This window comes from Gracilinanus agilis, chromosome 2 (genome assembly GCF_016433145.1).
Source record: "Gracilinanus agilis isolate LMUSP501 chromosome 2, AgileGrace, whole genome shotgun sequence".
Taxonomy (NCBI): Eukaryota; Metazoa; Chordata; class Mammalia; order Didelphimorphia; family Didelphidae; genus Gracilinanus; species Gracilinanus agilis.
In genome coordinates, this window is record NC_058131.1 from 107603272 (window position 1) to 107629295 (window position 26024).

General features: G+C 34.2%; 1 protein-coding gene across 5 annotated transcripts in view; it reads left to right on the top strand.

Moving 5' to 3' along the window:
• CCDC85A (coiled-coil domain containing 85A) overlaps positions 1–18799 on the top strand; it is a 240412-nt gene extending 221613 nt beyond the window's left edge. Inside the window, exons 4-7 of one of the 5 annotated variants that reach the window (XM_044663355.1) lie at positions 4802–4936; positions 9455–9574; positions 13892–13990; positions 18569–18799. In XM_044663355.1, coding sequence (XP_044519290.1) covers positions 4802–4936; positions 9455–9574; positions 13892–13990; positions 18569–18658 — 444 coding nt within the window. In that variant the 3' untranslated portion in view covers positions 18659–18799. The remainder of the gene's footprint in view (positions 1–4801; positions 4937–9454; positions 9575–13891; positions 13991–18568) is intronic. The other 4 variants (XM_044663356.1, XM_044663357.1, XM_044663358.1 and 1 more) reach the window with 4 other exon arrangements.
• Positions 18800–26024: the final 7225 nt, after the last annotated feature.

Here is a 26024-nt window from a genome sequence, read left to right on the forward strand (position 1 = left end):
TCCAGACTAATAGGCTAAAATACTTTTTCTTGAAAGTCCAAACACAATGTAATGATAGCAGTTATATGGGTAGAATAATTAATTTTTTCATTATGTATCTACCAAAGTACATATTTCTAAAGCTAGAAAAATGTTCAAATTATTCAGAAGAATTTGAATAGATTATTTTAATTTGGTAAACATGGAGTTTATTATTATAAATCAAAAACATCTTAGATTTCTTTAAATATGTGTTCAGTAATCTTTTGATCAAGGTCTTACCCAAGTGGAGTTTTATAACCTACAAAAATAAAGACGGAGTTAAGATAACACACTGCTTTTTGAAAAAAAATTAAACTTACCTAAAAATATTTTTGCCAATAAACTAAAAGATAACAGTTTTTCTTGGCCTCTGATAAAGAAAAAATGCTAATTCTCTGTACTCCTTCATCCTAGACATATGACTGCATCATGAAATAGAGCAGACCATACCTCACTTTTGACCAAGTTTCAGGACTTATAAAAAATTAAGCATCCTTAAGTAACAGGAAACCACTTCAGTGGATCGATGTCCTGGTTTCCAAAGTTGGCCTCATGTAATTGAAGATGGGCTTGGGTTTCTGAACTTTTGCTACAAGTGCATTAGTATTTTGATTTTGTATCTAAGTGGTAAATCTGTATATTATTAGATCGTTTATGCTAGTCTAACCAATTTAAATGCTCTTTTCTATATAGCAAGTAGGAAACTCAATACAGTGGTCTTTTCTTCTAGGGTAAAACTTATTGATAGTTTGAGAGAAAGTTTTATTTTTTTTTAATAGCCTGGCCACTAATGATGAATTCTTTGGCCTTAACAATTTGAAATATGTATAAAACAAGTTCATAGTCTTGTGAAGTTCACTTCTGCTTTTGCAGTATTGTTGGCATAGAAGCAGAAAAGAAGCAGAGAGTATGAAGAAAACCATCATTTGCAAAGTTTGTATAGACATTAACTATACTTGTGAGATCCTTTTGAAGTGACAATGAATGAGCACTCTATTAACACAGGGTCTAAGGACTTGCCTTTAAAAAACTGATTATTTTTAATACAATTGACTTCCTTTATATTCCTATGTAGTTTATTTTATGCATTTAAAATATTATTTGGAGAAGAGCTCTATAGTCTTGACCGCAGGGTCCAAGGGGTCCCTAATACAAAAAGGGTTAGAATCCTTATACGAGAGGAACTGAATTGGTACTGTATGCTTGAGGTTGTTGTTCAGTGATAACCTTGTGGGAATGCTACTAGATGAACTGAATAATATCAGTTTTGACATTTGTCTCTATGAGTGAAACCAGAAGAGAAAAGAAATTGCTGATAAATAGAACAATTCACAAGTTTCCATGGAGAGGCAAGTAAAGATGCCTTTGTCAAAGGCTGGTTTAAAAGAGGAGACATCTGGGGATGATGCAGATATGTTCCAAGGTATAGGGGAGAAGAAGGGGCTTCTATTTTCTCAGTAGAAGAGGTGAGTTCTTCTACTGAGTAGGAGGGCAGGAGGAAATATGCTTCATAGCACTTACTCTGTGTTGCAGGTACTGCACTAAGTGCTTTTTACAAATATTACCTCAATTGTTCTTCACAACAATCCTGTCTGGCAGCTGCTATTATTAATGTCATTTTACATTTGAGGAAATTGAGGCAGCAGAGGTTAAGCAGCTTACGTAAGGGCATACCCGTAAGTGTGTAACTTTTAACTCGGATCTTCCTGACTCCAGGCTCGGTACTTCATCTATTTGTAACTCCAGTAAGGGGGCAACCTGCTGGTTAGTGGCTAGAATGGGTTGTGGTCCTTCTTTTGACCTTGTTTGTGAAATCAAGAACTCCATTTTTGAGAAAGCTACTTCGCAATCACAGATTGTACCATTAATCTTGGCCTGAAGTTTTACAATGAATGTTCTTAAATACAAGGAGAATTGGATGACTAGATCACCAAAAATCAATATTCTTTATCAGAATTCCTTACGGTATATTCAAAGTTGACAGCATAATTTTTATGAATGACAGCAAATACAAAACATCATGGGTATAGATATAGGGACCTTTTACCATCTAGTCTAACCCCCTTTTTTCTCAGATTGAGAAAAATTGACACCCAGAGAGATTAATAAGTTACTTTATTCAAGACCACACAGGTAGAAATGAATGTAGATTCAAGCTCATTGTCTTAGACTGACTTTCACTCACCTTTCCTTGGTACTACTTGGCTTCAATAGTCTGAAATAGTAACAGTATTTTTCTTTTTAAGTCCATAAACGAAGCTAGCTCATGCTAGTAAGAAAATCTATACTATAAAAAAACCCATACCTTCCATCTTAGAATCAATACTGTGTATTGATTCCAAGGCAGAAGAGCAGTCAGGTCTAGGGAATAGGGATTAAGTGACCTGCCAGGTTAACACAGCTAGGAAGTATCTGAGGCTAGATTTGAATGCAGGACCTCCTATTTCTAGGCCTGGATCTAAATCCACCCAGCCACTTTGCTGCCCCATAAAATCCATACTTTTTAAATGGTATGAGAAATTATCTTCACCTAAAATTATAATAAAAACTTATTTTAATGATCTGTAAAATCTAATTCTGTTAAAGTTCCATATTTTCAAACTAACTCTCAACATGCATTTGTAGAAAAGCAATGGCAGAAGTTTATAATGATTTTAATTTACAGAAAAAAACTTTATTCATAATTAGACTAGTTCTGAAACATTTAGCATGCTAATTAATAATTACTAGGGAGAACTATGAATTAAACATGGATTAAAACAATTTAATGCCAATAATATTTACAGATTTTTGTTACTTTTTTCTATAATAAATATATCGACAGATATTTTGTGTCCACTGTGTTCAAACCATTGCCTTCTTATCACTTGTATAGTTTTAAATTTTTAAATGCATTTTTTATATTATAATTCCAAGGTATCTCCTTCCTTTCCTCCCCTCCCCACACTAGAAAATGTGGTTTGATAAAAACCACTTACATTATACTGCAATAATTTCATAGAATCATAGTTTTAGAATGGGAAGGAAATGTAGGCACCATTATGTTCAACTGTCTTATTTGACAGATGAGGAAACTGAGATAGAGAAGTTAAATGCCTCACTTAAAGTAACGTGGGTAGTAAGTGACAGAGGCAGGATTTAAAAATTGAAATCCTTTGACTCCAGATTTACATATTTCACTTGGTGAATCAGAAATGTCCTAATGTTAGTCCAAATGATTCATTCTTATTTTAAAACTTAATTGCTCAGTTGTTTTAATACTAAAGGAGAAATTGTAAAAGACAGAAACGGAAAATCTATTGACTTATGATTTTCACAGCTGGAAATCTTCCTCAGCTAATGTGAAAGACTTAGAAGTGCCTATAAGTTTTATTTTCTTCTGATAATGTAAAGTGATATATTTTAATGACGGAATTAACTATGTGTAATCTGACAACTTGATTATTTATAAAATGGCTGAAATGATCACACTGACTATGAACATAAGGTAGCTTAAATCAACTTAGTCATGTTAACATGGCAAAGGTAGCGAGTGAATATATACATTTCTGTCTTCTTGTATCAGTATTATATGTCTTCCTTTTTACAACTCAATAGGGGGTTGGCACTAATTTTATTTTCTTTTATTAAGGACTTATTTGTAACTACCCTTTAGTATGAACACCTTAGAACACTTCCCACATCCTTTGTACTCCATTGTTGGTCTTTATTAGTTTACCCATAGAGGTTATAAAGTGGTAGGTGCTATTTACACAGGAAAAATACTTTTAAAGAAATCAAAACAATAAGAAAGAGAATAACATCCTGAACTTTTCAAAGTGCTTTTGAATATCAGAGAGAAATTGAACAAGCCATCAAAGAACTCCCTAAGAAAAAAATCAAAGTGCTTTTGAAAAATATTTCTAGTTCTCATTTATAAGCTCATCTTCTTGCTGTTGATTATTCATAACCTGTTTGTATGTTTTGTAGTCATGATTCTTCATGTCTCAAGGATCTGTGTGTCTCTTGCTCTCTACTTGTTTTCTACTGTGCCTCCACTGCAGAGCAGGGGGAAGGAAATTGTGTATAAATTAGTCCATTTGACTGGCTAGATCCTAGTAGAGGAGAAATATGGAACTCTAGGCCAAGAGTTATATTTTTGGATTTTCTTTTCATTTCATTTAAATATGATCACTCCAGTACCAAATCCATCCAGAAAGATGGAAATTTGACTGCTGCACAGATTTTGCATGTCTTCTGTATGAAACAGGAATTCTAAAATACAATGACATCTCTGTCTATAATTGTGCCACTAGAAAAGAGAAGGAAATAAGAAAGAATATTATTTTTAATTACATTGATATGGATACTGAAATTATCACTGAAAACTTTATGGAATCATTACAAAAATAATTCTACTTAAAGTCTAGCTAATTTGCTTATTAAAACTTCTGAAATTAAGTCGATTTAATAATTTTCAAGTGTTTGCTGTAATTTACTACCTATAACATGCACGCCTCATAATATATTAATTTGATGAATTGGCCTCAAATTTTTTTTGCATTTTTTAATCCTACGCTTTGAAATCTTCAGATGGTTTAGCAGTACCTTTACCTAAAAGCACACAACATATAGGACTTCAGTGCTTTCAATTTTTTTTCTGGTCAAAGGTGCGTGTTATAGGCTTGTCTTTGTATGGTGACTGTGGTGCTCTTTATCAATATACTTGTTCTAATGCTCTCTTAAAGTCTGGGAAACAGTGTATTTCTGAGTGATTGTACCATATTGTTCCAAATATAAGGAAACCCAGAATAGAAGGCAACCTCCAACTAGAAACAGCTCAAATATGGAAAAAGGCTGGGGGTCCAGAGCCCGGCGGGTCTGGCTGTGGTGGCAGGGGTGCCGAGGAATAGGAAGATGCCTGCCCACTTTCCCGGTGAGTGAAGAGGGGTTTTTGGCTGCAGGTGCTTTTGCCTAATTAGATTGCTACTGCTGCTGCTGCTGCTGCTGCTGCCTCCATTTCTGGAGGCTGAGTTCTGTTGGGGGGGTGGAGAGAATTCCCATGCATACAGAATGGATGATATTGGATCTCACTCATAGAGACAGAGGGTAGAGGCAGAGGCCAGACAGACTTTTCATCTTCTCGAGAGATATTACACTTTATGGATTTTTTAAAAAGTTTGAAGCTGAAGGTTGATAATTTTCACTTGCTCAAGAAAATCATCATTCAGGAAATTTACTCTAAAAGTAGTTAAATGTATATGAATATGGATTTTGAAAACTTTATAAGTAGCTCTTAATGATTTCCATATTTTCCCCATATCACCCTTATTGATATCTCTATAGAGATAATAAATTCCTTGGGGATCACATGTATCAGAAAGATGGGCACAACTAGATTTATGAATAGGCTGTTTAATTTGATTGTGACCTTTGCTTGATGATCAATTCTTGCCTTTTCTTTTCTTCTTTTTGTGTTAGTTTGCCTAGTAGAATTAACACACACAAATACATTTGAGCTTGTTACAAAAATTTTTTAAGGGACTATCAAATGCTTTTATAAAAAAGTAGTGATTTCACCATATTAACATGTAATCCATTGAGGCTCAGAAATGCAATAATACAAAGATTTTGTTGTAACAAGATTGACCTTGGCTATTTCTACAAATGCCAGTCTGCATATACCAAGCATATAAACTAATATCTATTTTTTTTAAACCCTACCTTCTATCTTAGATTTGATACTATAGGTTCAAAGGCAGATAAACAGTAAGGATGAGGCAATTGGGTGTTAAGTGACTTGCCCAGGGTCACACAGCTAGTAAGTGACTCGGGCCAAATTTGAATCTAGGACTTTCCATCCCTAGACCTGGCTCTCAATACATTATCTTTTAGCAACAGATTAGTATGGGTTAACATAAAATGCCACTGGCATATATAATAACTAGAGAATTACGCTGGATGGTTCAGTGGATAGAATATAGAGCTTATAGTCAGAGAGGCCTCAGTTTAAATCCAGCCTTACAATGTATGACTCTGGATAAGTCATTCAATATTTGTTTGACTAATCCACTAGAAAAGGAAATGGCAAACCACCCTAATGTCTTTGTGAAGAAAACTACATATAAGATCCTAAAGAGTTGGACATGACTGAACAACAAGTATAACAGAGAAATTTACACCTTTTGCAATCACTTAAATATTTTGGAAAGCTCCTAGAAAGTCATAAAATATGAAAATTGAATCTTCTATTAAATTTGGTAATTAATGATTAGAAATACCAGACATCTTGTGATAAATTTGGAATTTATGGTCACCTCTGAATTATTTTTCCCCACAATACATTCTAAAACATGACTTCTCTTTCAACTTTTATTTTGAAAAGAAAAAGAAAAGGAAATACAAGATAAACAGATATAGCCAATCCTGCTACTTTGATTTTTCAAAATGCTCAAACTTTTGGAAAGTGTTGGATCATGTAATCTGAGTAGTTTGATGTAAGAAACATTCAATTTAAAGTCAGAAAATTTAAACTTACATGCCTCTTCTGGCATTTCCAATTTATACAACGAATATTCAAGCAAGTCACTTAATCTCATTTTAGTTTTTGTATCTATTGCATTAGAGAATTGGACTAGCTGATATATGAAAGGTACCATCAGATGAATTTAGCATAGTACTTGGTACATAGTAAACACTATATGGATGTCTATTCCATTTCCCTTCCCTGCCACCTCTAAAGTCAATGAATTTGTGACTGAATTTTAATATCTCCTTAACCACCATTTATTTAGAAGACTAAGGATCCATGCCCCTTGAGAGTCTACAAAAACTAACATGTCCTATGACTATTATTATTATTATTATTAATTTGAGAATGAATCTCCCTATTTCACCCAAACTAGAAGAGCAGTGGCCACTCATGGACTTGATGACTGGCATGGAAACTGATTTGTTCTGCCTGATGTGGGCAAGTTTATGCCTCCTGTCCAAGTTACTTTCTTTATATGCTAGATTTAGTTTGAATGTCCAATCAGTTTTTACTCTATCGTAGCTCAGGAGATCTATGAAGCTTCCCCAGGAGCAATTCCTTAATAGCAGGAATTATAGGAATGCACCAGCACCATTCATGCTATAATTTGGGATGGGATAGAATAAGGAAAGGGTGTGTGATCCAAAAATTACTGGGTAAGTATGAGAGTCATAGGGCTATACAGATGTAAGATTTTTGATTGTTGTTACACCTTATACAGACTGTAGTAGTCTTGGAAAAGAGGTTAGGCATAAATTCTATATCATATCTGAAATGAGTCAAGTTTTAATAGACTGAATCTTCAGGGTGTCCTGGACTTTGAGAAAGGGAAAAAAGGTGCTGTCAAGGGTCTAACTTCTGTTTTAACTTTTTGATACTGTTTTGTCCTAGTCAATCTTCTTTCTTGCTGTTTATGGCTAAGTTCTTGGGCACCTCAGTAACTTGACTCCTTGAGAGGGATATTCAACACAGGGAGGCACATGTACCATAATAACCATAATAATAAAAGATACTCAGGACCATATGACCATCACTGCACTGCCACAGGGCCTGGCTATGCCCAGGTTGCCTTCCTCCTCCCTCCAGACTCTACATGGTTTTGTACATGATGTGGTCAGTGTTTATTTCCAGACATCAGTGGTGAAAATCTATTTTCTCTCTGTCCAGTATAGGTGTGGATCTTAAATAGTTTTCTCCCTTCACCTCAGAACATTTCTGGGTATAAAATGCATGCTGGTGCTAGTGTACCTTCAGACTATGGGCATTTTATTGCACTCAAGAAAAGAGAATTGGATCTGGTATCAGAGAACATGTAATAATGTCTATTTCTCTGGATCTCACTTCCTTCATCATAAAATGGAGAGGGGTTTGGGCTACTAACTAGGTACCCTTTATGATTTTTCCACCTCTAAATCAGTACTCTCCTAAGGTTGGGGTTCTTCACTTTTTTGTGTGTGTGTGTGTGTGTCATGGACTCCTTTGGGCAGTTTGGTGAACATTGTGGACCCCTTCACAGAATAATGTTTTTAAATGCAGAAAATGAAATGCATAGGATTACAAAGGAAAGTATTTATATTGAATTATAGCCATTACAATAAAAAAAGAAACACAAGAAGAAATGCATGCACTCCAAGTTAATAACCCCTGTTCTAGTTTGGTGTTTGCAGGGGAGCTACCATCACAGAATCAATTTGAAAGGAACACTTGTTTATTAGTCTTATCCTAGGACTTGGAAGAACCATGGACTCATTGATTGAATGAAATAAAAATGAGCTTGAGTCTTTCCTGAGGGAATGATGTCCTCTATAAAAGAGAATGAAAAATTTTCCACTAGACACCAGTTCCATAGGTGGCAGACCATTCCTTCTCTTATTCCTGTCTTGTTAGTTCTTTTTAAAATAAGGGAATTGGAATTAAGAGGTGTCACACTTGGGGTCCATGGGCTGCTAGCTGGGGCTAAACTTCCAAGTGTATCTGGACCTGAGTAAAATGTAATTGGAAAATATTTAACAAAATAGACATGCATCACTGATAATTACTGGTAGGGATCTGTTTCATTGTGAGTTTAACAAACTAGACTAAATGACTCTTAAGGTCTTTTCTAACTCTAAATACAGTGATCCCATGAAGCCAGCCTTTCTTCCATTCCTCTGTAGAATAAGTACAAGCCTCTAGAAAAACAATTCCTTGCTATCTAGCTTAATAAGATCCTGGCCATCATGGGGGAAAACAAACAGAGTCCTTAGCTCCAATTATTAAGCTGCAAGCACGCACCAAAACACATGTTCACAAGCTCCTTTGTCTTTGTTTCTTTTGTTTTTGAGGCAACAAAAGGAGACAGGAGAGTTTTCCTCAAAGGAAATAGTGTGATGAGTATTTAAATCTGAGGTGGGGAGGGGGGAAATGTACCATTAAATATTTTCCCTCCTAAGTAATGCTTTATAACAGACCCAGTTCCTTCAATACAAAAATGTAGCGTGTGTGCATTTTCTTGAAATGTGTATAATATTGCATTTGACTTGCTGACTTAGCAGTTTCAGCTGAGCTGTGGAGCAACTCATGAATTTCCTGTTTTAGAGTCACTTCAGTTTTAAAAAATCCTCCTTGAAATGTTCTTAATGGTCATTCCTTGGGTGGGTGGGTGGGGACAACTGTACTCTGGTAAATCAGAGATGATATTCAGAAAGTGTACAAAGATAACTTGTTGGCTTAGTATTCTTGTTGGTCCTGCAAGAAGCAAGTATATTTTAATAAGAAGAATAGATATAATTTAGAAACGAGCCAGAAGTATGTGCTTTTTTACCTTTCTCAAATGAAACAACTCATCTCATTTGCCAGCAAAACTGAGTATGACAATGACATCTGCTTAATTAGTTCTAAACGACTTTTGTTTAATAACAAAGTTGTTGATTTTTTACTAAGGGTCCTTTTAGGTTGCCATCAGGGGCTGATGGGAATAACAGTTCACCCACCTCTCCAGCTAGCTTCAGCGGACATACCACACCTTCTCAGCAACCTGAACCAGTGGTACATACTCTTAAGGTAAACAATAACACACAACCATGCATCTAGAATTTCAGTTGTGTTTGCCTTCTTCCCACAGTGTGGTTTCCTCTCACAGTCTTGCTGTTTCCATAGATGTTTTTCCTTGATATTATTATTTCTTTTGGTTTAAACATTTTAATTTTTGAAATTTGTTTTTAACAGATGAATGTTTTTTGGAATGAGAAATTTTGACTTTGGGGAGTTAATGTGGAATCCTCATTGTTTTCTCTGTGTTACAAATAATCCTATCCATAACTACATCAAAGTTGGTCTAATGTGCATATACACACGTATGTATAAAATACTATTATTTATATGTGCAATGTATGTAGCATGGATGTCTTCAGATACTGAATTTTAAGGTTTATCAAAATGTGACAAGACATTATATTTTCCTTCCCTCATGCCCTTTAACATCTTATTCCCCAATCCTGCCCCACATGAGAAAGAATTTAAAAAAAAATCTCATAACCAAATAAACAAACAAAAAAGGAAGCAAAAGCCTTCTTTAGATGGAGGCAGCAAAACCATAAATGTTCATTAAAAATGCCCTTTATCTGGATATCTTTATAACAACAAATTGCATTTAACAAAGTTTCATAAATTTTCAGTGAAGAGTACATGACAACTTGGATGTTAACCTTTGTTTTATTTGGGGCTGGGGGGGCGAGAGGTCCCAGCTACTAAGCAAATTAAGAGTATAACTATCATGTTTAATGTAATGTTCACACAAACACAGTGTTTTAGGAGACTGATAGGATTAAATTAAACAAATATTTCTTAAATAATTGCTTTGTACAAGGCACTGTATCAGATAGTAGGACTACAGAGACCAAAAATCCCCTGAAACTGGACCCTACACTCATAGAAAAACATCTATTTAAAGTCAATGAAATTATAGGCTTAGAATAGAGCAGTAGTAGAGATGGCTGATGTTCTGATATGACAATTACAGAATTATTCTTATCTGTTAATTGAAAGGTATGCACTCAACATTGCAAGAATCTGGGATTCCTTTGGGACAGTACTCTTTCCAATGATGTAGACTTGAAGCCTTTTATAACTTGGAGAGCTGCAATGCCCCCAAATTCAGATGCTGGCAGCCAGCCTGTTGAGAAGCTTCTGTGAATTTAGCTAAGTTCTTCACTCATGGACACAGTCATTTACTGGCTCCAGCCTGATAAGGCTTTCAGACCTTACTTTCTGCTGGCATTGCTCTTAAGAGCCTAGGACCACTTCTGTGCTCATGAAGGCAGTTCTTTAATTGGATGCTCATTTGTGGCATGCACTTGAAAGTAATGAAACATCATCACACTTATATCATCAGTCAGAATTAGGGAATTTGTTCTCTAATGGCGTGTATTATGGAAAGATATTAATATTTCTTGGAATCTTAGCAAATTTAATAGGTACCAATTGAATAGGATAAAATTCTATCTCTCAACTATGTTATGGTTTCTTACTCTGATTTTTCTGTTGACTTTCAGTGTTGCCTAGAGCAAATCAATCTTTCTCTCCGCTTTACTTTCCTCAGCCATGGAAAAGGAAGAATCAGCCTTTCCTTTGTTTTAAGGATTTATTAGTTTTGAAAGGATGAAGATTCTCCTAAATTCTTCCTAATCATTATATTTAATTCTTATCAGAATTAAACTCTACCGTAATGGAAAATGGAAGCATCACCCATGGCATAGAGACTAAAGAGCAGTTAATGATTCCCCTAGAATTTAGATTTGGTTTTGGACTGCATTGTATAATTTCTATTTGGCAAAGATTTGCCTCCCTAATTAAATTTTCCTTTGAATAACACAAGATTCCTAAACTGCATAGCTGCTAATACCAGAATTATGCTGGGTCATATTCAGGGTTTGCTCTTTAGACCATAGATAATTCCCAAAGTGGTTAAAACTACAGATAGGTAATTAAGAGGATTCTGATGTTCTTTGAGATGGCTCAAGAGATCTTTTTGAAGGCAGAGGTGGAGTTATAATACACTGTGGAGAAGAAGTCATGGCACTAAGAAGGACACTGCCCTAGGCATTACCATTCTAGATTATAAAGGGAGTTACTGATCAAACCAGGACGTTTCTACAACATGACTTCTCTCTAATGCTGGTAAAATTATGGGTCCAGAATTCTTCCTTCCCCCCACCCCAACTGCCCACTAAAAATGCACCTATCTAGATGCCTGGTATATATTTGTTCACTGACTGCCCAAGACATCATGCTAAGTGCATTACCATTTGGTTACAAATGTGAAGGTTGTATTTTGGTAGTTTTTCATTAAATAAAATGAGAGCAAATTGAAATATATTTGGGAAATACATAATATAAGAGTATCAACTTTGGAGTGTTGTGTTCACATACCCTTGAAAAAGCAATGGGCTTTCCTCCTTCCTTTCAAAGTATTTGAGTCATTTGAACCTGTTGTAGTTTCAAATGGCCAAAGGTCACAATTTTGTAAAGAGCAGCATTTTTGGTATTATAATTTTAATAGTTTCCTAATCCTTCTGCTATGATTGGAGACTCTCAGTGTGTCCTAATTTGGGGGTTAGGAAAGAAAAAAATGGTCTCCTTAATTTTCTCTATAATTAGTCCACTAATTATCATATAAAATTTTACCTCATGAGAGTGAGTAATTTAGGGAAACACATTTGAGTATGCTATATAATTATATGTTATGATTACATAGAATACTTTGTTTAAGTTAGTGGTTGAAATCTATCCTTTAGAAATGAATTGTTTTTATTGAATAACTGAAAGGTCTTTAATATGGAGTTGATTTTTTCTTTTTTTTTTGAAAACTACTGGGAATCAGAAATGTGCATCAACATATTTTAAAGAAAATGTTCTTTATTAAGTATTCTAGGAATTAGAAATATACCCTTATATAGATATATAAATATTAAAAAAATTATAGCCATTTGGCAATCTTTCCTTTCAGAAGTCATCACACTAGAGCTGATCTGTCATGAGATTATTTTCCCTTCTCAAAAAAAAAAATTACAACTAGGTCTTTGGTCCTTATCTTCCTCCATATCCCTAGGAGTTTTTTTTTTTCTAATTGACCTCAGAGGGATCTCCGTGCCTGAATGAACATGATGGTGGGAGTGTGGAGCTGAATGAAAAATTAGACCCCTTATAATGATGCTATAGTCATCTCTTGCTTATTAAATGCATACTAACTATTAATCAGGGCTTCAATTCATTTAGTAGAAATTAACTGATTTAAAGTACACTTCTCTGGGGTGTATTACAAATCAAATAGGTAGAAAAAAAGGAGTCTCATACTCTGTGCCCTTCAAGTTTTCTATGAATATTCATATAAAGCTAAAAAGCATATGAGCAACATTTATCCAATCTGAGTATAGGTGTCAGGTTTTCCTTTATTTCTTTGATTTTTTCCCAAATTAAAGAAGAAAATGCACATAGAAAAAATGACCAATTTCTAATTCCCAAGGACTTATGTTATAATTAGATTGCTCATTGTGGGGCTAAAATTTTAGAAAGAGCAATACAGTGATAGACTTTGTGCACTTGAAGTGAATGGACTACTTCATGCCTGTTCATTTATTTCAGCTCGCCTATTAGTATAGATTAGTTGGTTGTAGATTTGGCTGTGGGGATATCCTGGGAGAACTTAGTACATACATGTGTGTACATGTACTCACTTTCACATTCTCTTTCTCTCTGTCTCTCTGTATCTCTCTCTCTCTCTCTCTCTCTCTCTCTCTCACACACACACACACACACACACACACACACACACTCACGGAGAAGACTAACATGTATCTCACTACAACCCTAATTATACCTTTCTTGGTTGCAACCAATGAGAGGGGTCCCTAATATGAGTAAATTCCCATCCATTATAGCCAACTCTTACATTCCCAGTGTCCACATGACACACAAATCAAACAATCTTGGGATAAAATTATTTGGGCTGATGATTATGACAAAGGTATGTACAACAATAGATACTTCAAAATGATTAATGCCATTAAGTTGTCTTTTTGATCAAGGTAATTTGATGTATTTTGGTTATTTTGAACATGAATGGAATATAGTTGCTGACTTTGTGTCATCCAAAAAATTGTGGAAATCAACTTATGAGTGATTGATTTAGAAAATTACACAGGTATGCACTCAAAGTATATGAGTTTCAGAACATTTGATTTAGACTACTTTGCCATGAACACAATTTACGTATAAAAGACCAGAAATTTTATAAGGTGGATTTCCTTATTGCTTTGACTTATAGCTAACAAATCAGTTCTTTTTTATATGAAATTTATTTTTCTTTCTCAATAAATCCAGGTCTTGGATGTTCAGGAAAATGTAGATCGTCAACAGGGTAAAGAGTATGACCATGACCTTAGTGAGACAGAAAAAGCTATAGTCAGAGAAATGTGCAATGTAAGTTTTATGTGCTTAATTCTGTATTCTGTATTGAAACTTCATCATAGCTAAGTTATTGCTCCATAAGTACCTATTTTTTAAAAATGCTGACAGAATGACTTTTAAAATTTTATATGAAAATGAAATCAGTTACCCTCTGTTTCATCTGCCATTTGATTCTGGAGCATTTATGAAAATAGTAATCCTATCATAAAACATTTAGGTCAGAAATAATTTACAAAGTCTGTATGCTAGAGCAATTTATGAAACTTTCTCAGTAATTTCCAGATTGACTATCCAAAATGGTAATATGCCATGGGATAATAATCATTTTATTTCCTTGAACAAAAATTTAAATAGCATCTTTGTTTCATAATTTTCCTCAGTTCCTTGCTTAGTGATGAACACATGATTTTTTTTAAGCTTGTATTTTTTGATGCACTCTTGTTTAATATAATACTAGGAACATGATCATCATCTTTATAAATATTATTTTCTAGGTTCCCTCATATAAGAGATAATATGGTTATATTCAAAGTCTTTTATTTACTCTACAGGAGTTGTCACACTAACTCAGAAAGCACTGCTATGAATCTATATGTAGATGTAAAGGTAATTAAATATATGAAAATATTATGTAAATTATACAAAAAGAAAAACACAGTAAGAACCAGTGTTTTATTTTCAAGATATATGCTCTATGTAGTTGATGTGGTAGGGATTTTTAGAAAAATCTCAAGCTGTCATTCTGAGTGAGAAACACATTTTATTCTAAGAAGTAATTAGAGGATAAGGGAATTTATGAAAGTGGTACAGGGAATTTGGTAGAAGATTATTTGTATTATAGAGAGGAAAACATGGCAGTTTTTTATGAAGTATTGGCTTATGCTTTCTAGAGATTGTTTTTCTCTTTACATCTTTTCATTCCTTTTGACTTCAAATTTTCTTAGAAGTACAATGCAAAAACTAAATTTGCTGTGGTCAAATTCTGCCCGCCTTTCTTATTTGGTAAATAAACATATATGTGGCAATTCTACTGAATTAAATGCGAGTTTTATATTTTCTCTTGAAGAGAATAGGAAATTATTATCTGATTCTCCTGTGAACTGTGGTCTGTCATTGGCTATTGTGCTGTTTTGTTTGTTTTTTTCTTTTTCAATGCTTTCCAAGCCATTTGCTTGCATTTCCTAGCCTCATTTTGTTATGTTAAAAAAATTTGGACATATTTGCCTTTCCTTCCCTTTCCTTCCCTTTCCTTCTCTTCCTTTCCCTTGCCTTCCCTTCCCTTGCCTTCCCTTGCCTTCCCCATCCCTTCTCTTTCCTATCCTTTCTTTTTCCTATCCCTTCTTTTTCCTATCCCTTCCCTTTCCTTCACTTCCCTTCCCTCCCCAATCCTTCTCTTTCCTATCCCTTCTCTTCTTTTCCCCTTCTTTCTTCTTTTCTTTTCTCAAGACTGGGTTTTTCTATTCCTACCAGGCTAGAAGTGCAGCAGCCAGTCATAGACCTAATTCCACTACTGATCAGCAAAGAAAAGTTTACTTGTTTCATTTCTAACCTGGCCAGGCTTACCTTTCCTTATGTATCTTATGACTTTCCACTCTTGGTGCTCACCATATTGGTTCCAGATTTAGAGTGGACACCTGATCAGACTTAATCCTACTGCAGCTCAGAACTTCAGAACTCAGGTAATCCACTAGATGCAGCCTCTTGGTTATAGGCATGTGCCACCACTCAGCCATTTTTTTCTTATGTTTTCCTAGGCACTCCAGCGTTGCCTCCTCTAAATAATTTCAAGTGACCCTTTTCTTTTTTTAATTGAATAAGACTTCTCACGTAATAATGATGATTCTTCACTTTGATTAATAAATTAATCTGATATAAGTAAATAATAATGAAAGAATAATAAAACTGGAATGGGTTTTTGAGATGTCTAGTTCAGTTTTCTCATTTAATAAGTAAAAATATTGATACCTGTTGAGTTGAGTTGTAGTGACTTGTCTAAGGCCTGTGCAAAATAGTGACAGAGCCAGGTTTGAGACCATGATTTGGTTCCTACTGCCATACTCTTTTTACCATTCCATTGCTATAAGGCTTGGAATTATGATTACTTTTTCTAGAGAAAATAGTTTCTTTCACAGAATGTCACTCTCCATTATACCTGCTCCTACGATTTCTAGAAAAATGGAACATGACAAAACACTTATTACCTTAAATATAAGGTTTTCAGGTATTTCCCTATTTACTCATGAAATCAGTTAAATTCTGAATTGGGTTAAATTAATCAGTTTGCAGTTTTACTTTGTGATAATTTCTGGATGTCTTAAAAGCCAGTTTATTAGTATTTACCTTAATAAGAAAGATCTATTCCAAGTAACAGTGTCTTCTTCCTGCTTATGATATGTGCTTTTCTGCACTAAATCTCTGTTGTCACTTATTCCTTTTTTTCCATTCAACTATTTTTTTAATGTCCTAATTTTGATGAGGCAGGCCCAGGATTTACTCTGACAGCTTTTGAAACTAGATCACATTTATAGGTCAGATTGATGAAGAACAATTGATTAAAACCAAAATAAAATAGGCATCATTGGACTTAATTGTATGCATTCTTAGCAAACGATAAGGCTTAGGAAATAGACTGAGGACTCAATACTCAACTCAGTGATATCATTCATTAGTCTTAGAGTGATATTTGGATTTAGTTTTAGCAATCCTTCTATGAGTAAATCACCTAGTCTTTGTACACTTTCATCTTCCTATTTGTAAAAATGGCAAAAATATTTTTCATGATCTTATTCATTAATTTAGTGATTATATGATGATATGAGAACCTCCCTGAAGAGCACTACATAAAGTTATCATTGCTACCTAAGAAAAAGAAAGCCAACTTTTAGTGGTAATCTTAGATCTTCAGAAATGTCAAATAGTCCTTATCGGCTGCTAATTCCATGTCAAAGGAATATGTTCAGTGGATAACCTCAGTGGCAATCCCAAAGAACTGAATAACTACAATTGCATTGTTCCATGAGCCCAAAGCCTGGAGACTTTTTGCTCATCTTGAAATTTCTTCTTTTAATCCTTTTACCTTATTATTTGGGGGCCCCTTGGTTCTAATGTAGAAGACATGTTCATCTTAGTCCTAGCCTTGGAGAGTCTCCTTAAGCCATACAGTTCTGTCCAAACTGGGGGCCTTTAGTTTATAACTTTAGAATAAGTAATATCCCTGGTTGATGGAGAGAAGACCTTAGGGATGGAGATTTCACTTTATGTTGTATCCTCTCACATAATTATATTCATGGCTCTCAGCAGTATCACATATGATTGGTCCTGAAAGATGAGACTCTTTCCTTTGATTAAAAATCTAGAGACTGTTGCCTCTACAGCCATTTGTTAAAGTGACTTTTCCCCTTTACTTTCAAATAGATAACAAGGAGACAGTTTTGAATCAATCACTCCAATGTATAATTCTTCTTCAAATATTAAAAATGAAAAATTATAATACTCTGTCAAATATTCTAGGTATATCTAAAGAATCATCATGACTACTGAAAAATAGGAGTTGCATTTTGCCTTAATTTTGTCAGAATTACTGAATTCCTTTGACATACCTGAAAGCAAATAAGTAAATAAATGAATAACTTGTTTTTTCCACTTTTTTTCTAGAATAATTTTTGCCTTAATTGAATTAAACTATTAGAATAGTATCTTCATAGTGAAACTCTCTTGAAGATAAAAAGGATTATTGATGTTACCACACATGTTTTATATGTGTATATCTATCTATCTATCTATCTATCTATCTATCTATCTATCTATCTATCTATCTATCTTCATNTATCTATCTATCTATCTATCTATCTATCTATCTATCTATCTATCTATCTATCTTCATGATGTTAGATTGTTAATATATTGAGGGGTCAATTTAGTAGTATTCCCAGTCTATATTTCTGCTTTTCAAAATCCCAGCTTCTCTAGTTGTCTCATTAAAAGCTTTCTCTCCTCCCTCCCTCTCTCTTTCACCATTATATATTTTTTTCAAGGCTATCATGCGTCCTTTTCATTTTGGTAATCAGAGTGATTTTTGTGTTTAACTACTAAGATTAACAAAAACAGGTGACATTAACTCTGGGTTGGAGTAGCAAAAAGGCAGTGTGGTGGAGGGAGGAAAAGAGATCAACATTACTTACAGAATGTTCAAGACAAGATAATGATATGAAGTTAGAAAACAAAGCCGAGTCTTGAACCAAAACATTCATTTCTTTTTTTGAAAACAATTATTTTGATTTCCTTTATTAAAGAGGACATTTTGTTAATATAGTAATATTATGGTAGTTTTGAAAAAAAAGATGCCACATTAACTTTTAACTCACTTTCTAGCAAAGTTTATCATCTCGCATGCCAAAGAATCTTCGTTTGGTTATTTAAATACTTCTCACGATATTTCACTTTGTATCCACTCAAAATCATTTTAAAAAAGAAACATATTACATCCTCAGACCTTCAACTTGAATGTCTAGCATTTACTTGAATGCGTTATAACATGGTACTGGACTTTTGTGGACAATTGCCACTGACATCTTTGTTCTCTTCTTTTAGGTTGTGTGGCGGAAACTTGGAGATGCTGCAGGTTCCTGTCCTGGAATTAGGCAACATCTGTCTGGGAACCAATACAAAGGACCAATGTGAGAGGACTCCTGAGTACAAGGAGATTAGCACTGGTGGTGGGAGAAAAAAGAAGACATGATTTCCACACACCTGGATTCGTAGGGGTTAATGATAGGGTGGCTGTATACCACATCAGTGTCTTCTTTGGAAACTTCAGAACAGGTCCCCCATCCTACCGGCATTTTGTGTTTCTTGCTTCTCTATAGTCAAGTGCAGTCTCTGAATCATGATATCACTAATTTGTTATCTTACATATTTGAGAACTAAAATGTGTTTGTTCTTCAAGATCTTATGATAATTGGAGTTTTTATGAATTAAGGAAGTTCTGGTAGAGCTCTAGTAATTTTGACTGATGCAACCCAGTGGGAACTTCCTACCATGTTATGTAGAAGCTAAGAAATGGTGCCTTCCAGCTTCCAAAGGCCCCTTGTCACTTGTATTTGAGTGTATAAAATTCTAGTTGCTATTGCTTAATTTGAAAGAAATAGCTGTATTTTCTCCCCTTGAAACATTCAATATTTGTATAGAGGTGCTAAAATTATTCCATGTATTCACTTTTCCAACCCGTAGCATAGAAAATCCCTGACAGAACTTGTCTCAAAACAGTTTCTGGCTAACTGGACAAGTAAGCACTTTTGCCCCCTAATTTTTAGAACACAACTTGGAGGAGACCAGTCTGTTGGCCCACTCTCCCATCAGCATTAATACTGACAATTTGCAAGTTCAACAATCATGAGCTTACTTTAAGGGTTTCAAGCTGTGAGAAGATGTTAATTTTGACAATATTGTTTCCAGACAAGCTGTTATATTTAACAAACTCTAAGTAGACTTTAAAAGATTGCACTGCATTTTTGAAAAAAAAATTAAAGCTTTCCTTGCCTACTGCAGCTTTGTTTAAAAGAATTGTTTGGTGATACTCAACGCATGTCTTTGATTATTTTAAACCTAAAAACTCTTGTTCAGATTGCTTGAAGTTTGACCAAGAGACATGCTAACTATTCTTAGTTTATTTCATGGATCATTTGGGGGGAAGGGGAAAATGTGTATAATATTAGACTGTGTGTAATGGAAATGTTATGATAGGTATCTTGTGTTTATCCAAATGCAATGAGTTTCTTGTATGAATATGCAAGAGGCCTGTGACAGAATGCTATTGCTTAAGTTTTTACTGTAGCTTAGGATAAAAGAGATAGGAATGCAACAATTGCCAGTTTTAAGGTTTATTCTGAAATATTAAGGATTTGCTTCACAGCGAACTTTTTCTCTTTTTTGTGGGTTTGTTACATATTGTATTAATTGACCAATTGCTAGTAGAATGTAAGAAATTGTTGTACACTTAAAAAAATTATGATACTATGATGTAGGACCAGCCTACTGTTGTCTAAAAATCTTTGTGAATTAATTTGCCATGGAATTTTCTCTCTAATTATCTTTATTTGGTTGGACTTTAAACCAATCTTCCTTTTGAGATGCTATATTTTAAAATCATTACTCTCCATTAAAAATCTGCTTGCTACCTTTACATTTTCACAGTTTTCATCTATAAACTTAAATTGTTGTATTCCTATACAATTAAAAAACATTTAAAACAAGTTTTTGTGCCTGCAGTAGACCCTGCAGTAGCTATTCAAGGGACACTAGTCTTTTGACAAAACACTTGTGTGAATTTTATACTGTATTAAAACTATTTTTTTAAAGTTCTGCATAAAATTGAGTATCAAGTATATGTGTTCATCTTAGCAATGGTAATAAATTATTTAATCTCACAGTGTTCTTTTTTTCTTTTCAAAATATGCTTTCCCATAACTGGTACATATCTGTTAGAAGTCATTAAACATTATGCGTCTTTCCATGCCACATAGATAGATGCTCTATAAATATTTGATGATGAAGGCTGCTATGATACTACAGAAGAATAATTACTTTTATATAATCCCTTAAGGAGTTTACTATTTACTTGTTCCTAAACTCATGGCATTACCCACTGTAATAAAGGATATTCAATTCATTTCACTAAACACTTATTTTCTACTATGGACCAAACTGCGTTAGGCACTAGAGATAAAAAGACCAAACCAAAATGGTCCCTACCTTCGAAGACCTTATTTTAGAATGTTCAAAAACATTTTTGAAACAATATTTTTCTACCTTAGAATTTTGCGCTCATCCTTGGAGCCTTCTAATATTAAATGTCTTTCATTTATATAGTGACACCTTGCTGCAAATCACTTAAAATGTTTTATTTCATTTGACCTAACCTCTGTATATCATTCTTCTATCAAACAACTATGGTGGCCATTCAATAGCATATCAACCCGTGTAGGTTAATCCATATCCATATAGATAAAGAAATGGAAAAGGCAGTTCTTATTATTCTTCAAGATCTTGCAAATGAATGAAAAAAATAAGAATAGGGATCCAACAAATCATAAGAATGAGTGCAATATTTAGAGTTATCTATGGCTTTCTCAATGTGTAGTGTTCCTTTCCTCTATGAAGATAATGATGTCCCTACACCATTTTATACTGCTATGTCTCTTGTAACTCTGATGCAGACTTTGCTTCACAAAAGATTTATCCAGTCTTCTATAGAAGACTTCCATTTTTTTCTCTGTAATACAAGATACGATTCAGGTGTCCATCCATCAACTCACATTTTCATCATAAAGAAGCCTTACCTTACATGCTGTAGTTCTGAATGGTCAAATTCCATTTTCACTTTGATGGTGATGGAGTGTCAGAAAAGGGAGCTACAGAGGAGAAAACATGACATAATTTTTGGACTATCATTTTATATTAACTTATTATCAGTACTATCAATGTATTAGCATTTTCCCTCAGTAACCAATAAATAAGTGTACTGCCAGAGGAAATAAACACTAGCCATTTTGACAGAGTTATAAAAGAATCCAGACAAATTGTAGAATTAAGGGCCAAAAGGATAATTTGAAGGCTTTCCTTAGAAAAGCAAATGGAGAGCTAGAAAGAGTTGTTTCTTGTTCATTCTGGCTACATAATTGAACCATGACTTCATAGGACATTTGGTTGTCTTATCTCAGTGCTGACAGCTTTGGCAAACAAAGACAGAAGATAATTTTGGCTTACCTGCCAAAATCTTCTGTGATAGGCAAAGTAGAAAGGAGCTATTAGGAATCCGACAAAGAAATAGAAAACATTCATTCACATAAACACCCAGCTGTATAACATTAGATAGTTTATGACACACTTTTTGCCATCAAAAATCTTTTGAATGTCCTTGTCTCAGAGTCCTCAGAAGTCTTCTAGCTCACCTCATATCTATATATTTAACCCCTCTCTTCCCTACCCATAAGAGAACATCAGCATTCTTTCCCTGTACCATTACAATAGCCTCCTACTTTGTGAGCATTTCTCAAATCACTCCCTTCCCCAATCTATCTTATATATATAGTTGCCTGTCCTGAAGGAAAGCACAGCATTTCCCTTTTCAATAAGTGGCTTCCTGTTGTTTCTAGTATAAAGTAAAAACTGTATTTGGTATTTAAATCCTTTTCCAATCTGGCTCCAAACTCCCTTTCCATTCTTATATATTACTACTACTTATATACTATTCTCCTTGATATATTCTTTGATACAGCCAAACTTGTCTTCAGATTAAGTTACTAAGCATTTAAGTACTTATGGGGTACCAAGAACTGTGCTAAATTATGAGGATTAAAAGAATCCATAAGAAAATATGATATCCCCTCTCCTCAAGAAGCTTACATTCTTTTCTTTAATTAGTTTTTTTAAATTTTATTTTTAAAAAATTCCCCATGATTCTTGTTGTCTCCTTTCCCTCACCCCGCTCCTGGCATTGACAAGCAATGGGTTACACATACATTATCATTCAAATTCTATTTCAATATTATTCATTTTTATAATAGGGTAATCTTTTAAAACTCAAACCCCAAATCTACATTTGAATGCCCCACAGTGTTTCAGTTACTGCATATAAGGTTCTCCTGGTTCTGCTTATTTCATTTCACATCAGTTCTTGTAGGTCTTTCCAGTTCTTATGGAAGTCAAGCAGTTCATCATGAGGAGCCTACATTCTAAAAGGAGCAAATAATATATAAAAGAAAGCTGGGGTAAGGGGAAGATACTCACATTGGGTCTTTTTGCTTTTACTAACAAAACACTCTCATCTTTTCCCATTTCTCTGTATTGGCTTTCTCAGAACTCTGGAATGTACTTTCTCCTCATCATTATCTCTTAGAGAACCCCATTTTTCCTTTAGTGCTGAATTCAAGGGCCATCTTCTATATGAAGCCTTTATTGATCTCTGCAGCTTCTAGTGCCTTTCCATTTCCTTAAAACGATCTTGTATTTATTACCTGATATATACATGAAGTGTCTCCTCATCAAATGAGATTTCCATAACATCAGGGGTTGGTTGCTTCATCATAGTCTTCGTATCTCCAGTTCTTGGTACAATTCTAGAACAGAGAAGAAAACTTAATGAATGCTTGTTATTTTAATTGATTGGTTATTCATTATTTATGTAGAGACCATCATTTCCTGAAGTAGCTCATTTTATTTTTTACATTGCTTTTTATTCAGGAAGATTTATATATTTTTATATCTATATCTATCTGTCTATCTGTCTATCTATCTATCTATCTATCTATCTATCTATCTATCTATCTATCTATCATGTCTATCTATTTATCTATCTATCATCTGTCTATCTATCTCTGAAACTAGCCTCCCCACAACATCTATCAATTACTCCTTCTATAAATTCTCTAATATTCCTTGCAAATGGCAGACTTTCATAGATGTGATGATGGTTATCATGCCTCTTTTAAGCCTTCTTTTTTTCAGAGCTCTAAATGCACAGGTATAGAGACTCATATGGCAATCTCCAGTGCATTGACTGTTCTGGTCTTTATGCTATGGTGATCCTCACTTGTTTGAGTCATTTTACAAGACAGTGTTCAGGACCAAACATGATAAACCAGATATGTCTCCACCAGAACAGAATGTATAAACACTCTTAACTCCTTCGTTCTGGATTATTAACCACTTCCAGAATTTTGATTTTGTGGATCTGAATTTGTCCTCAACTCAAGCAGATTGAAAACATTCTAGGGTTTCATACCTACTCTTTGAGAAATGACATGCCTAAAAAAAAAACCCAGAATATCAGTCTGTGGGAACCAGGTCACATAGCACTTCATCTGCATAGTCAGTCATTTAATCGGTCAGTAAACATTTTTTTTTAATTTTTATTTTAAACCTTTAATTTTAAATCGCAAACCACTCCATTATCGTTGCCAAGAAAACCCCACAGATGTTGTCTGTGGGGCTAAAAAGAGTCTGTCATGACTGAACAACCAAGCAATAACAATATATATTCTGCACTATGCTTTGTAGCTTTCAAAACCCAGGGAACGTTAGCCCCACAACTAGATTAGATTAATACTTCAGTGAAAGATGTAATTTTTCAATTACTGCAAATTAAAATATGAGTATACTGGAACAGTTTAGAATCATTGAAAGCACTGAACAATTCCCCAAATGAAATCGACTGCTGCCTTCCTTATTCCTTACATTCAATTCTGTGTCAAGCCTTTTTGACATCAACTATTTGCTGGTTACACATCCTTCCTCCTGTAACTGTGTGGTTCTCTGGGCCTACTTTGGCTTATGTGGTATAGGATTAAAAATTAATATCAAAAATACTCCAAATATTATTTTGATAAGATTTAATATTAATAATAATAAGCAAAAGAAAAAATAGCCTCAGTAAAAGAGAAAAGGAACTTCCTAGGAGAGAGCCCAGAGCCATCAGAGCAGAGAGTCCCCAAGGGCAGGGTTTCCAGCAAATTTATTTCCTAAAACATAAGGATGCCAAGAGAGGATGTAACTTAAAGGGATGCTGGGTAATGTAGTTCAGTTTCTATTTAGACAGTGGGCACAATATTACACAGATTCTGATCCAATCCCATCTATCAAGCATTTGTTTTGCATTGTGCTAGATCCTGAGGGTGTCAACATGGAAATCACCCTTTTTTTTTTTTATTAGATCTTACATTCCATTGGGGAGAAAAGGTGGGATTCACCCTGTAATCTAATAATTACATTCATGCTCATTTGAAGAGATGAGAAACAGTATACCAATGAAAGGGATACATTAACATAATCATGATGGAACTGTGAATTGCTCAAGTTATTCTGGAAAATAATATGGAATTATGCCTTCATAGTCACTTAACTGTGACAAAATATATTCTTTTGACCTAGAAAAAACACCAAAAACCAGGTATGTACCCCAAAAAGGTCAAAGAGGAAAAGAATCCATAACTACAAAAATATTGATGTTAGTTTTTGTGTTGTAGCAAAGAACTAGAAGGGGGCACCCCCAAATTGGGAAATGGTTGAACAAAGTATTACGTATGAATGTAAAGGAATGTTTTGATCTTAAGAAAAGATGAAAGAGACTATTTTAGAAAAACCTGGCAAGATCTTTTATGAAGCATTTCAGAGTGAAGTGAGTCAAACCAAGAGAGCATTCTGTGTAACAACAACATTGTAAAGACAATTTTGAAAAACTTGACAACTGATCTATGCAAGGAACATCCCCAATTTCAGAAGATTGATGAAGAAACTTATATTCACTTTTTGATAAAGAGATGATGGACACAACATTCAAAATGAACCCATATTTTTAGAAATTGCCAAAGCTAAGATTTTATTTTTTACCTCAGATTTGTTAAAAGCTTGGCTTTTCTTTCCTTTAGGGATATATGAAGGAGGGAAAATTGAAATTGCTAATTAAAAAAAACTGAAATGATGAAGAAAGATATGAGATTTCAATATAATCTAAATTTTGAAGAAACTTGAAAGGAAAGAGCCAATCCAGGCTCATATGAGGAATAGTTGAAGGAACTAAAGGTGGGTTGAAAGGAAGGTTTATATAATAGGAAGCCAGTGCTTATATTGCTTCATTTATCCATTCGTCATATTTTTTTCATTATGTCCTTTTTTAAGGGCCCTAATTTCTCATGTTAATAAAAATGGTAACTCATTTCTTCAGTTTTAATGAAATTTATGGATGTTTAATTTATTCACATTTCCTAGAATTTTGAAGCTGTTGGTACAATTATACTCATACCTCAATTTTGAAATAGGCTTTTCTTTCTTAACCTAAACTTTTTTTTTTTGCTTCCTTGATCTAGTTGTGAAGTCGATATACTGAATATGACAATATATTAATTACCATGACAATAAATTAATATCCCAAGCAGGAAAATTGTTTTCTAGTTGCAGAATGGAGAGGATAAAGAAGCTGACCTTTCCAGCAAAGAGGTTGGCTTTGTTTAAGGACAAGCCACATTTCAGACATACTGAAGGTGTGAGATGG